The following is a 15,340-nucleotide window of genomic DNA, read 5'->3' on the forward strand; positions in this document are numbered from 1 at the left end:
GAGGGAGGTCAGGGTGTCTGAGTGAGCAGAAATGCTGTAAGTGAACAAATGCATACGACTGAGATTTGTCTTGATTGACTTCATGAACTGCCTAACCAAAACAACAGCAGGAATGAGTCTGAATGTTCAGAGAACTCTAAACAGGATTTTGGCTGATTTCAGGTCATTGGGCTTTCTCAGATTGGTGTTTTTATTTAGTCTGTGTTGAGTCTTGCATATCATATGACCAAGTGTCTGACGTGGCTCTTCAACACTCTGCTGCAGTATTTCTGCTGGCATTTGGTTGATTTACTCAGCAACTAGATAAGCCAGATTTACCTGAGTTGCCCCAGTCTGGGTCTTAACAGCGTTGAACATTTAAGCACACACAGCAAACACATGTGAAATTTTCACAATATCATTTTATTTTCCTTAAAATGGACCTATTCAACCTATCACCCCATAACTAAATGATATAACTTTAATGCACTTTTTTCAGGACATATTGTGGTGGATCCATAGACATGTATGCTAAAGTAAAAACCTACAATTATAGACAATACACATACCTAAAGGGCTTATGTTTTTGTCTGTTTTTGTTCCTTTTTAGGTTAAAAACTACAACAAGTGAAGTTTTACACCTTCCCTTTGTCAGCAGGGGGTATCAAGTCTTAAGTCCTGAAGGGACGGAGAACTAAGACCACCCCTCTTAAGCCAGCGTGAATCATCCAATTAAGACAATCACAAAGCACTGCGGCCTTCTCTGTTTGTGTCTGATGTTTCCCCCCAAACAGCATAATGCTCTGACTGGATTAGGGGCCTTGGTGTAGGGCATGATTGATTTTTCTTTAATTGAGAATTATGCTGGGATAGACTAGGGGCCTTTCTTCAGCCTGGAACACATTTTCATGACACACGTCATGTGCATGCATCTGTGCACACACCCACACACCTGCACAACCACAGACAGGCCACTGAGTCACATATTAGGGCTTGAATGTAATGAGATTATTCATTTAATCTGTTGTTTTTGTGTTGGTGCTATAATACTGACTGGACATCATCACAGTGTCCTATATAAGGTTGCAGGTTTGCATACTGTAGGTGCAGACTGCTGTTCTCACTGTAGTTGTCAGGGTGGGTTGGTCCAGGCTGGAGTGGTGCACTAGGATGACCTCATCCTTACACAGACGCAATAACAAGTTTTGATTTGACTGGTTGCCCTCTGCTGCCACCTTCAGGCACAAAAAGAGAAGTTCCAAAACACTGCAGCTCTGGCTACCACTGAACTGTGGCTAAAATAGAATAGAAATCAGGAAAAATTCTTTTAGTTGAAATCTTCCTTTAAATATATCTAACACTAAATGCTATTTTTTATACCATTTTGGAGACACAATGATAAAAGCACTACTATTAACACTTTTTCACTTGTGTTATGCTGCAAAAATCAATTCTAGAACAATCCAATCCAAATTAAAAACATTGAAAAAGTAAGTGAAAAACTTAAGCAGCTGTCACTTGCTGATACAGACACATGATATATGATACCGAGTTCACAATATAAAATTAGCAATATTTTGTTCCATTTTTTTTAATTTTAGAAGAGACTAATGATTGCAGCCATTCTATATTTTTTTCTCTCATTTCTATTCTCTGAAAATAAAATTGCAAAATGTCCCTTTACTTTACATTTCTTTATAAATGAGTCAAACTTATTTATGTAGAGTTTTTGAAATGATCAGAATTAGCTTTACTGGCCAAGTGTACTTATGCAACAAGGAATTAGACTCCAGTTAGCCTTGCTCTTATGGTATAAATACAAAAATAAATAAAACTGAAAAAAGTATTACAAAATAGTTTTAAATATGTACAAGCTCTTTTTAGGTATTTTTTTCTTTTACAAGTCCATGTGCATAGATAGTATGGTTGCAAGATGTGGAAATGGTAGAAGAATGCGGACTAGACATGATTAGAAATATAACATATACAAGGATATGAACAGGTTTACATGAGGCAGATAAGATAATTTAAGAAATGTACAGTTATTTTTACAAATGTGCATATGCTACAGTATTTGAGTTACAGACTAATTACTGCAAATATGCATGTGGTGGGGATTTTTACCATAGTAAGCTTTATTTATTTATTTATTTTTACAGCATTTCAGCTGTAAAGCAACTGAAATTTAGATTTGTAATTTAGATTTAAATCATTGACCTTTACTTACATAAATAAATAATGCCTATTTTTTATTTTAAATAAATGGTACTAAAACTATCTTTAAAAAAGATCTTTCAAGATTTTTTAAACAAACCCTGAGAGTTCCAATAACCTTTTGTCAAATCCCTTTAACTTGTCCATATTTTAACTATTCATTTGTTTGACAGGTACAGTCAAGGATGAAAGTATTGGCAACCCTGGAATTTTTCGATTTCGCCCAGAAATTGTTGCAATTACAAATGTATTTGGTATACACATGTTTATTTCCTTTGTGTGTTTTAGAACAACACACACACACCCACCCACACACACACACACACACACACACACAAAGAATAGAAGAAAAGAGCCAAAGTTGACATAATTTTACGCAAAACTCAAAAATGGCCTGAAGCCAGTTAGAATGTCTAAAAGTTGACTCAGCCTTTATGTTGTGTGCCTGTGTGTGTCACACCAAGCATTGAGAAGAGAAAGAAGAGCCCAGAATTGTTTGAGGACTTAAGAAGTAAAATTGTGGAAAAATATGAACAATCTCAAGGTTACAAGACCATCTCTAGAGATCTTGAAATTCTCTTGTCCACTGTGTGTAATATAATCAAGAAGTTTATAACCCATGGAACTGTGGCTAATCTCCCTGGATGTGGACTGAAGAGAAAAACTGACAGAAGAATGCAACACAGGATATTGGGATGGTGGATAAACATCCTCAGTCAACTTCCACACAAATTCTGGCTGTCCTGCAGACTCAGGGTGCAAAAGTGTCAGCTCGGACCATACGTCGTCATCAGAATTAGATGAAGCGCTATGGCAGGCGACCGAGGAGAACCCCACTGCTGACAAAGAGACATAAAAAAGCCAGACTGGAGTTTGCAAAAATGTACCTGAGTAAGCCTCAATCCTTCTGGGAGAACATGTTGAGGACAGATGAGACTAAGGTAGAGCTTTTTGGAAAAAGCATGACATTCTACTGTTTACAGAAAACAGAATGAGGCCTACAAAGAAAAGAACACAGTACCTACAGTCAAACATGGTGGAGGTTCAAAGATGTTTGGGGTTGTTTTGCCTCCTCTTGCACTGGGTGCCTTGACTGTGTGCAAGGAATCATGAAATCTGGAGACTATCAAAAGATTTTGGGCTGCAATGTAAGGCCTAGTGTCAGAAAGCTGGGTCTGTGTCAGAGGTCATGGATGTTCCAGCAGGACAATGACCCCAAACATACCTCAAAAAGCACCAAGAAATGGTTGGAGACAAAGCGCTGGAGAGTTCTGAAGTGGCCAGCAATGAGTCTGGATCTAAATCCCATTGAACACCTGTGAAGAGATCTTAAAATTGCTGTTGCAAGAAGCACCCTTCAAATCTGAGAGACCTGGAGCAGCTTGCAAAAGGAGAGTGGTCCAAAATTCCAGTGGAGAGGTGTAAGAGGCTTGTTGATGGTTATAGGAAGCGATTGCTTTCAGTTATTTTTTCTCAAGGGTGTGCAACCAAATATTAAGTTGAGGGTGCCAACAATTTTGTCCGGTCCATTTTTTTTAGTTTTGTGTAAATTTATGTCAATTTTGGCAAGTTTGGCTTTTCTTCTGCTTTTTTGTGTTTTTCCAGTGTACATAAAGGAAATAAAAACATGTATACCAAAAACATATACTGCAACAATTTCTGGGAGAAATGTTGTATTTTCTGGAAAATTCCAGGGGTGTCAATACTTTATGCCATGACTGTAGCACTTCATGCTCACCACTACTTACAAGTAAAATTAGAAGATTCTTTCTAATGTCCACATCCCTTTTTATAAAAAATATATATTGTAATATATACTGTAAAACACAGTTTATAAACTTCACTTTTAATACCCATTTTCTCATCTTGAAAGTGTGCTACATCTTAAACTCACGGCCACTTTATTAGGTACACCTTGCTAGTACTGGGTTGGACCCACTTTGGCTTCAGAACTGCCTTAATTCTTCATGGCACAGTTTCATCAAGGTGTTGCAAACATTCCTGACATTTTGGTCCATACTGACATGATAGCATCACACAGTTGCTGCAAATTTGTCAGCTGCAAATCTATGATGCGAATCTCTCGTTACACCAAATCCAAAAGGTAATCTAGTGGATTGAGACCTGGTGACTGTGGAGGCCACTGGAGTACAGTTAATTTGTAATGTAAAAAAAGAAAACAAAAAAAAAACGTTTGAGATGATTTGGGCTTTGTGACATGGTGCGTTATCCTGCTGGAAGTAGCCATCAGAAGATGGGTGCACTGTAGTCATAAAGGGATGGAGATGGTCAGGAACAATATTCAAGTAGGCTGTGGTGTTCAAACAATGCTTTAATGGTACTAAGGAGCCCAAAGTGCCAAGAAAATATCCCCTACACCACTACCTGAATCATTGATACAAGGCAGGATGGACCCATGCTTTCATGTTGTTTATGTCAATTTCTGACCCAACCATCTGAATGTTGCAGCTGAAATCGAGACTCATCAGACCAGACAACGTTTTTCCAATCGTCTGTTATCCAACTTTGGTGAGGTCTACACTCAGAGACGGTATTTGACATACCATGGTTGTAGTATGTGGTTATTTGAGTTTCTGTTGCCTTTCAGGTTGCCACTCTCCTCTGACCTCTGACATCAACAAGGCATTTTCATCCATGGAGCTGCTGCTCACGAGATATTTTCCCTTAAACCTTTTCCCTACACCTTTCTTCCCCATTCTAATGTTCATTTTGAACTCCAGAAAGTCATCTTGACCCCGTCTACATGCCTAAATGTATTGAGTTGCTGACATGTGATTGGCTGATTAGCTATTTGTGTGACAAAGATTGAACAGATGTACCTGATAAAGTGGCTGGGGAGTGTATATACCAGAGTGACTTCCATACCAGTATGCTGGTATACAAACCAGACTGACGAGGGATGGGGGCCCTGTTCCTCGCTTCTTAGGTCATAACCGTGCATTTAAAGAAAACAGGGAGTATATCATTAAGCAAATAAACCATGTGGTGTGTTGCTTCAGCTGAGAAAACTCCACAAAACGGACAAATGACAGGTTGAGATCTGCAGAGTGACTTGTGACCTGTGAGTCTATCTCACAACGATCAACACAGGCTGAGAGTTAAACTACTGTAATAAAGCTAAGAGACATGCAGACTTCATGCAGCGAAAACAGATGGTACTAAAAGAGTGACACAGCTGCACAGAAACTGCACATTGCAGACTTTAGCCCAACAATGAAGACTGGGTAAAACAATGTATAAGTTAGTGCCCTTTAAAATTTAAGATCTTTCAGGCCTTAGATCTTACGAGTCTAATTTCAAGACTTTTCAAAGTTCTGCAGGAACCCTGGAAAATGGGCCTCTACCTTACCACTAGGCCATCTTCACCCATTAATAACTAAAACTCCCTATTGTAGATTTAATCCTATTTACACAACCACATAACACATTTTATTGAATCAACATCAACAGTATACAACCTCTTCACAAAAAAAAAACCCCTTGATTATTTAATTATTCTGAAATTTAAAAGTTGGCAAGCTGACTTTGCAATACAGATTCCCCTGATTTTAATGTAAATACAGTGTTTGATTTCATTCATTAAATACTTGGACAACATTTTAAATTGCTCCCATGTTGCATACATTTGGGTTTTAATCCAAACCTACACAGAAAATATGGATATTACTTTATAAAGAAAGGAAAAGCTTGGGAATTTTTCCCCAATCAGCCACTAGAGGGCGGTAGCCGTCTACTATGGGCGACACTATGCCTGCCGTCCTTCCCTGAAGTAGGCACCTGTTTGCTTAGAGGTTCACTCATGCTGGAGAGGTTTCTGTTTTCTTTAAATTTCATGGTCCACAAGGGGGAGAGAGCAGACCTCATAGAAGAGGGCCCGACAGAAAAACTCTGTAAGACTCATGCAATAGACAAATTGAAATCAGATTCTGACTGAAAACGAGTATCTTCTTTTCCATACTTAGATTTCTGTAGGTTTTCTTGGATGTAATGCAGTAGATTAAGAGCTTAATCCAAAATGGACCTGATATTTCTAAATTTCTGCAACCTCAGATCATATGTTATAGAGTTAGTAGACAATGAGGTACCATGTTGTCTGGAAGTAAATGTTCATCAAGTAGTCAGAACAGTAAATTAGGAGTTTATGTGTTTCTTGCTGTGTCTGCGGTCTCCCTCCATCCAGTAAGCCTCTGATTGCATCTCAATCAGTCTGGAGACAGTTCTCTGGAAGGCAAAGATCTCCTCCTCGGCTGTGAACAGAGTCAGACGTTCTGCTGCATCCTGAGAAAAAATTCAACATTGTTAGGTTTCAGGATGAAAAACTGGGGTTAAGACAAGACGGCTACATGTTTGACCCCTAAATCTGCTGATCCAAACTGTTCAAGTTTCAGACAACATATTTCTGCTTTCAGGTAAATCTTCCGGAAAATATAAACAAGAATAAAATGACAGACGTTGAACTGGAGTAAAACCTCTTACAATTCCGCAATAACAAACATTTTCCAACTTGTTATGAAGCCAAAATATGATTGACATATCAACTTAACATATAAAAAAATGTATTTTGTTTACATGAACTTCAAGTTAAAGCTGACTTAAACCAATAATTGGTAAGCTAAATGTTAATATTTTTAATATCAAAGAAATTATACTTCAACACAGCCTCTGTAGGCTAATTGCATTGTGACAGCAATACAGCCCTTTTATTAATTCTTTAGTTCACAAGCTAATAAACAACCCAGTAGTCCTGACTAAAAAGCCACTATCTCTGATCTGATCTTAATCAAGAATTTTTTTTATCCCTAAGAAACTGCAGGACTTTATTACCACACAGTTCCCGTTCATTGCTGATAGAAAGTCATCTTTGTCCTGCAATTTAACAAGTTCCATTTTGTTTTGTTGGATGTGATTTTACCCCGCTGAGACCGAGATCATCCAGCAGTTGTCTGTCCCTCTCATCTTCTCCTCCTCTGTGGGCGAAAAGCTGCTCAATAGGAGCCTCTGCCAGCAGCACCACCCTCACCTGGAACCAAACAAATAAAGACGCACGTAAATGTCCAATTTATTTCAAGTGCTTATTCCTTTTATCGTTAAAGATGAAGTGCTTGTTTCCTGAGATCAAAATTAAACAACCAATTGTACATAAATATATTTCAAAAATGCTTTATTATATCCTTGAAAAGACTGAAGTGCATGCAATCCCTTTTATAGAATAATACTTAATATACTGCCGGCCCTAAAAGGGACTTACCTGCAGTAATTTCTGTCATGAACAGTGGTAGAGTATAAGTTTTTATCTGAGCTTTCAAGGACTTTTAATATAATTGTATTGCTTAACTTTAGGAAATGACTTGAAATGAATGCTGGGTAATGGTTGGTGCTTTGATGACCTGGGCACCCTATATTTAAAAAAATCCATTAATATCTAACTTGAATGGTAACATTTTTCATCTTTACATTGTTGTTTTAACTTTCAAGGCAATGAGGTCACTAACACATCCCTCTGTGTGTTTGAATGATTTCTTTATTCATATAGTTTGCTGTTTTTGTAAATGTAGGACAAAGTCCAAGACAATTTTCCCATCGGGGGTGTTAAAAGTTTTTCTTATCTTGTCTTAACTTGAATTTTGTTTGTCCAATAACATGCTAATGTTGAGGTTACTTAAAATAATTTCATCACTCTCATGAGTATTATTATGACTGAATCTGTGTCTTCTTTTAAATACCTTGGGTTTTTGATTGATGATTCTCTGACTTTTAAGCTGCAAAGCTTTGTGCTGAGCAACTTGTAAAGACGTTAAAGTTGCATCTGGGCTTTTATTTCAGAAATCAGATTTGTTTTTATTTTGATGCAAAGAAAAGGCTTGTTGCTGCCCCTTATATGCGTCTGTTTAATTACGATGATTTTTTATATATGCTTGCATCTTTCCAATGCCTTGAATCTTTAGATACTGTGTACTTAGGTTTATAACGAATCTAAAGCCCTAAACTCATCATTGTTTTCTGTAGGATCAAGTTCGGTGGCCTTTACTGACCACAAATAGGCTAAACCAGTGGCATATCCTTATTCATAAAGCAATACTAAACATAATACTTGTGTGATTTTATTTATGTGAAGAGTTCTGGAAACTACAGTCTTCGCTCTGTTTTACTCTGTGTAGCACTCTAGTCAACCCAGGTTGTTTTAAATGGGCTATATAAATAAAGTTGACTTGACTTTAATTTGTCTACACAAGGATAACTGGTCTGTTAAACTGCCAATATTTTTAATAAAGCAGGCCCAAAATACAGGGGGTACAGTGCAGTGTACAGCTCCACCAGTCACTAGGTGGGGCCGTAGTTCTACTTTTTTGGGTCTGCTCTACCTGCTGTTCAGCCTGGATGTAAACAAGCACAGCAGATGGATAGCATCTCATAGGAGTGATGCGGGTAAACTGTCATTTAACCATTCAAAGCTAAGCAGAGTCTTAACAGATTCAGCTTGGAAATGTGAACATTAGAGAGCAACAGGTGGTGCTAGTGCTGCTAATGTAATGATCTGACTCATTAGATTGGCTGTTTCAATGTCAATTGCATGACAAAAATTCTCAGAGGGTGAACATTTTGTCTGTCACATTCGACAGGTAGTCCCTATTGTTGTTCACAATCAGTGAAGCCAGTTGGTGAATCAGTCTCATACCGAAGCCAGGCAGGAAAAGAGCAAAAACATCTTTTCTCCAAAAAAAAGCTTTGAGTGCTGTTCTTTGCTCTTCTTTTAATAAAGAAATGCTGTCTAGTTCTGATAAATGTGCCAATATAGTTACATCGGAGCTAATCGTTTCAACGGTGGTAGCTATTGCTTGTGCTGTACCTGCTTGTGGTACAGCTAAACCCCACCCACAGGCACCCACATGGCTTTTACATCAAAATGTGATGCTCCTTTACCACCACCTTGAAACACACACCTATATGTTCTTAAATCCAACGCCGAGAACAACCAGAAGGTCAACTAGAAGAAAGTTTGTGTCAGTTTTCTTAGATCTTCTCTCTTTTGGTGCATTTCCATGGCAGTGTTACAGCGCCACATACAGGCTTGGTATATTAACTGCACTATACTATATATTACAGTTGTTTTCAGTGGTTCAGTGCTTACGCGGATATTTCCTGTCTTTACGGAAAACTTTTTAAAACAAAACAGCGATATATTGTTTTCGTCTCCCTGTGATCGGGGCCTCAAGAGACACTGATTGGTCCTTACATTCTCAGACTGGGGACAACTGTTTCATTTTGAATCTTTGTAACTTGTATCATATATCTGCCTGATGACAGACATGGCATCTAGCAGATCCAACGCCTTTGCAAGGTTACTAATGTCAGACACTCTCAGCAAAACAATTTGACATTGTGTCTGTTTTTCATTTCTTTGTTGTTCCCTGTTAGAAGCCCTGCTGCAGTGATAAAAACAAAGATGGAGTACCTTGTTGTCGTAGAAGTTGTCTATGAGGGTAGTGAAACGCCTGGCCTGGTCCCTCAGGCTCAGTGTTAGCAGAGGAACATGGCGGATGAATACAATGTCAAAGAGCTGTGCCATTTCCAGGTAATCACCGGCACCCAGAGGCTGAAAAAAAGACAAGCCAGGAACAAAAGTTGGGCTTCTAAATCTACAGTGCTCAACACACACAGACACACACACTATGGATGCTGCAGTCTGTATGTCTGGCTCAGGTTGTCATTTTAGTGTCTGTCCTTGGTTCTTTGCCATTCAGGATGATTGCTCTCAAAATTAAAGTGGACGTGCCAACATATGTCAGATGGGGGGAAAAGCCTTGAGGCTGGGATGCCTGCAAAAGCTCACTGCTGTCCATCAGGCATCAGACTTTACTGCAGATTACTACATTGCGCTGCTTTATTTGAGGCACAACGGGCTCAACTATTCACAAAATTGTCAATAGACTTGCTTTTTGACATTGAGCAGAAAATGGGAGCGAGATGGAGGGAAGGTGATTCAGTTTGAGAGCAAAGGCCGGGACAATAAGTACACAGGGGAGGGAAGAGACAGAACACACAGGCAATAAAGAGGAGAGCGAAGTGCTTTGAATTTGAGCAGTTTTGATTAGTGCTGAGTGGTTTTGTGTGTGAGAGTGTACTGTATGAGATTTTGAATGTGTTCAGTGTGTGTGAGTGTTAGAAAAAGATTGGGGGCGTTCACGTTTTAGGCAGTCTGAGAAAAATTCAAAGTAATCAGGATATCTGTAGGCTGAGTTCAACAAGTTTGCTTTCAAGTGTTTCACAATAAAGGGAAAATGCCGCCACAAGTAAACTTACAAGGTAGACAGAATATACTTAATTCTTCATTCAGACCATGTATTTGGACGACCATTTACCAGAAATGAGTATGACTTTGTTTTAATTATTTTCATTTCCCTCTTAAATGCTTTCTGTCAGAAAACTAACTTTTATTTTGAAGTTTTTTCGGCATCTTATTTTGCATAAAAACAAGCTGACTTGGTTGAATTTTTTTCTAAAAAAATGATAAACAAGGATAAAAACTCACTTTGCCACACAGCTCATCAAAAGTACAGTCAGCGATAGAGCCACAAGTCTTCTCCAGAGTCACCTCTCGACCAAGCACCTTGAGCAGCCGAGGGCCTGTTACTATGGAAACACACACCCAATAATATAAGTGATCCTCCTGTCATTTGTTTTTACATTCACAGCATTAATCTACCAAAGCTTTAGAGTTTACCTTGGCCTACGTTAGTTGAAACCTTCCTCTACTATTAATATACATAACACCAAAAGAGAAGTTCAATACCAATGCTTCAACATGTCTTACATCATCTTCAGTTTGAACTTTTGATGTGAGAAAACAATGTTTTAGTGAGTTATGAAGTAAGTGGAGGTCAATAATACCACTAAAAATAGAAAATATTAAAGACAGGGAATTCTACAAAAAAGGAAAAAACAGATTATAAAATAAGAAATTTAAATTATGAGATAAAAAGTCAAATTTCTAGGATAAAAATCTTAAATCATGAAATAAAAAAGTCAAAATATGACATACAAAGCTGAAAAAAGTAACAATTATGAGGTAAAAAGTTGAAATTGTAAAATAAAAAGTAACAATTATAAGAAAAACGTTAAAATTCAGCAATAAAAAGTCAAAATTATGAGATAAAGCTCAAAATTGTGAGGAAAAATGTTGAAATTGAGAGATTAGTAATTCATTATTATGAAATAAAAGTTAAGATTATGAGATGCAGAATCAAAATCATAATATAGTAAATCAAAATTATGAAATAAAAGACAATTATGTGTTAAATGTCAAAATTTGAGAAAATCATAATTATAAGATACACTTGCTCATTATGTTGACTTGTATCATAATCATGACTTTTTATTCTGTTACTATTTCATTTCACTCATAATTGAGACCTTCTATCTCATAACTGTGAGTTAGTATCTCTTAACTTTGACTCTTTTTCTCATAATCATGACTATCTCATAAAATTTCGATTTAGGATGTACTTTTAAACTATGGTATTTTTAAAAAATAATTTCCAAACTGTTATTTTTTTTCTTTTTCAAGTTGCAGAAATGGGCTTCCATAAACACATGAAAACAGAAAGCAACAGTAACAAAACTAGGTGTTAGGTCAACAGGTTGAATGTAAAGCAATATTGATGGATATATTTCACATCTATCTGGGCAAATGCCCGTAGGCCATGTGTTCTCAGAATGCTATGCCAGTAGCTTGCAGCATCAACCAGGAGGGCCACTTCTTTGTCTTGATTTTTTTCTCCACTATTTTAATAGGACAACTTAAGAGAAACAGGAAATGTGGGGGGAATGAGTAGAGGAAGTCATGAACCTAACAGGGCTAAGACTGAGATTCATTCCTGTGACCAGAGCATTCAAGGCTGGAGCCTGAGTATGTACACAAGCTCTACCAACTGAGCTAAACTGGAGCCCCAGAGGAGCCACTTTTAACAACTTTTTCCCCTCATTATGTGAAAGTCATCCATGAAACATGAACAGGTGTTTACTGTTTAGTCTGGTCTCTATTCAACCTGGAAATGTCTTGTAAGAACCACAGTATTACAGGGATCAGGTGTGGGAGGGATGGAGGTCCACATTAGGGGGGAATTTCCACTATGTTTCATGATGTTAGCTTTAGCTGTGTTTGCTAAAGCTCATGTTGCTTAACCCATAGACTGTAGACCCCGTGTGACGTCAGTCCTCTGCTTACAATAGGCGGACTCAAACGGCTCTTGAAGGCAATCCGTGGAGGCTTCCATATTAAAATTGCGGTCTCAACTGAACTTTGGATCAACCTAACGGCCCGCCCACCAAGCGCGACTTCCTGTCAGCTAGCTAGCTAGCATTCCGGTTGACAGAAACGGAGCCTCTGCCTGCTGAGCTATCTGGCAATCAAATGAGACGCGCCAATCACCGTGAAGTGAGGTTTATCCTAAATATAATCCAAACAATTATATGGTACAAAAAAATTCACCCACCATACAGTGAGATAACAATAAGACACTAGCTAATGAGACACGTTTGGTTTTTTGAATCAGGCGGTAAACCAGTGTATTTCTAGTGTAAAAATGGGCTGTTTAACAGGTGTCCAGATGGGACTTCCGGTGTTCCTGCAGCCAGCCTCAAGCGGACACTCATGGTATTGCAATTTTTTGCACTTTCGCATCCTCTGTAATTTCAGCAGGTGTTTCATGGAGAATTGATTCAGTGTTGTATGTTTCAGATTCTCCTTATGAACCGGTGTGTAACTTGGGACAAAGTAATATGACGTCATAACATTTGATTTTTGACAGCAAACAAAGTTACTTTTCTAAACAGCTGATTTTGTGTTTACTTACTACTACTTACCACTCCTTTGAGTTAAAGCCAGCTCCTCAAACCGTGCATCCAGGAAGGCCTCTGCACCAGGCTCCTCTGTGCTGAGCAACACACATACAGTCGCACACGCAAACAAAGACACACAGGCAACAGCAGAGAATAGACAGAATAGGATATGAAATTAATAATGTTGAAGTGGCCACATCAAACGGTGGCAGCAAGGAGAGCACAGGAAGGGGGGTACTTAGCTTTTCACTTCATCAGTAAAAAACAGGATGCTGGGCTCTAAATACGAGCATTAGCCTGTGAATACGAGCAAAATGACATTGTGAAGTGTGTGTTTGTGTCTGTATGTGTGCTTGTGTTTTAACTCCGGGTAAAAGGGTGCGATGCGTCTATTTACATACAGTGAAAAGACGAAAGCACTTGAAAGCTCCAATCCAGCGATGAGCAACAGCAGTGTCATTCATACCTTGTTTGTCTGCATGTGTGTTTATAAGTAATGATCAAAATAGGAAACTAGCTTTTCAAGCTCTGCCATTTTCTCATATTCTATTTATTCCTCTTTCACGCTTTTCATGGATCTCTCAAGGTAATGTAGGTCCTTGTAAATCTCCAAGTCTGCCTCTGCTTATTTATCTATCTGTTTGCCTTTTCTGTCCGTCCTTCATGATGATGTGCACAAACATCTTCTGCGTGTGCGTATGTGAATGCTTGTGTGTAATTTCATGTCTCTGCACAGCCTTTAAGAAGAGTTGGACTGTAAATAAGACCAGTGCTAAGAGTACATATTATGTGTATTATGCATGTCTTACAGGTAGTAGAGTTTCCCTGCTTCAGCTTTGTCCAGCCTCCTGTAGTCGATCCCAGAGTCCAGGCAGATTGTGTGGCAGTACTCCTAAACAAATACACAACAGAGGGACAAAGTCAGTTATGTATAGAAGCAACACTAGAAGAGGATAACAGGCATATGCCCATTGGAAATTCACAATAGAGAGCGAGCTATTATGAAGTAAATGTTGATGGCACAATACTAAAGCTTTAGAAACATGGCATTATCTGTGTTTGGATTGGTTGCCTATAAGCATTGCTCTCATTATACAGTTCTGTCAGCATCAAGGTATGAACTCTTGAAAAAAGAACACAGGTTGAGTTAGTAGAAACAGCAGACAGCAAAATACAGCTTGAACATTTTAAAATGTAGTTATTTTCCAGTTAAATGCTGTAGAAAAGATAAATATTGTTTTTTCAGGGCCAATATTGATAGTGATTTTAAGTGAGATATTTGGAACTGATATGCATTTTCCCCTGCAACAACTGATATGAATTCTAACTGATGCATTAATCTCTCAAATGTTACGTTGTAAAGATGGAGCTTATTTAGACTGATTTCGATATGGGCTATTAATTGATTCATTTTAAATCACAGTAATCATTTGCATTATTGTCCCTTTCAGTACTCTTAAAAACTCACAGACAGCTTTGTGTAAAAGTTAAAAGTCATCTGCACCTTGGGTTATCAAACATTTACCATTTTATAGTTCTCTTACTTTCGCTTCAGTTCTTATCATGGTTCATGGTCAGAGTCTTTGATCTAAATGAAGTTCCCTATTTTCTTTTATGATAAAAGCCTCTCTGGGCACTGGTTTAGCTCAGTTGGTTGAGCAGGCACCCATTAACTAAGGATATAGTCCTTCTCTGCAGATTCGATTTCCAGTTTTGGTGCATGTTTAGTGCATGTCTCTCTTCAGCTGTCCTATCTAAAGGCAAAAGGCCTAAAAATAATCTTAAGAAAATAAAAATTTTCTGTACCCAAACAGAGAGTAAATTATCAATCGTTCTAATCTTGCAAAGAAGATAGATTGGCCATATGCCATGTCTGTCATCAGGTAAATCCATCTTGCAAAGCTCCAATCTGAGACAACTGTGCCAGGTCTGAAAACAGACCTGACCAATCAGAGCCATTGCTGCCTTTGTAGCAATTTGCTCGATTGAAGCTTTATTATAGCTAGAGTTTTATCAGAACTTTGCCACATTTCTTTATTAGCAGCAAAAACAAAAGATGTTTTCATTCTTCTCCCAACCTGCATCAGCATGAGTTTTGTTAGTTATGGGTTTAGTTATATGCCGGAAGCAATAACTTCAGTTGGAAACAGCTATTAGCTCAGATGTAGCTTTAAAAAGTTTTTATTTGATCTGAACAGCTTTTCTTTGTTGAAAGGGGAGCACAGAACCGCACTGAACGCTTTTCTTGGCAGGGACAATGTTTTTGCAATTCTCCCAACTGGTCTCT

At 38.1% G+C, this 15,340-nt stretch overlaps 1 protein-coding gene across 1 annotated transcript in view; it reads right to left on the reverse strand.

Moving 5' to 3' along the window:
• Window positions 1–4,484: 4,484 nt before the first annotated feature.
• The window catches only part of afg1lb (AFG1 like ATPase b), a 49,537-nt gene continuing 38,681 nt past the window's right edge, over window positions 4,485–15,340 (reverse strand). The window contains exons 8-13 of the mRNA XM_041804723.1: window positions 13,863–13,945; window positions 13,078–13,148; window positions 10,745–10,845; window positions 9,668–9,808; window positions 7,127–7,234; window positions 4,485–6,492 (exon numbers count right to left, since the gene is read on the reverse strand). Coding sequence (XP_041660657.1) covers window positions 6,346–6,492; window positions 7,127–7,234; window positions 9,668–9,808; window positions 10,745–10,845; window positions 13,078–13,148; window positions 13,863–13,945 — 651 coding nt within the window. The 3' untranslated portion in view covers window positions 4,485–6,345. The remainder of the gene's footprint in view (window positions 6,493–7,126; window positions 7,235–9,667; window positions 9,809–10,744; window positions 10,846–13,077; window positions 13,149–13,862; window positions 13,946–15,340) is intronic.

Source organism: Cheilinus undulatus, linkage group 14 (genome assembly GCF_018320785.1).
Source record: "Cheilinus undulatus linkage group 14, ASM1832078v1, whole genome shotgun sequence".
NCBI lineage: Eukaryota > Metazoa > Chordata > Actinopteri > Labriformes > Labridae > Cheilinus > Cheilinus undulatus.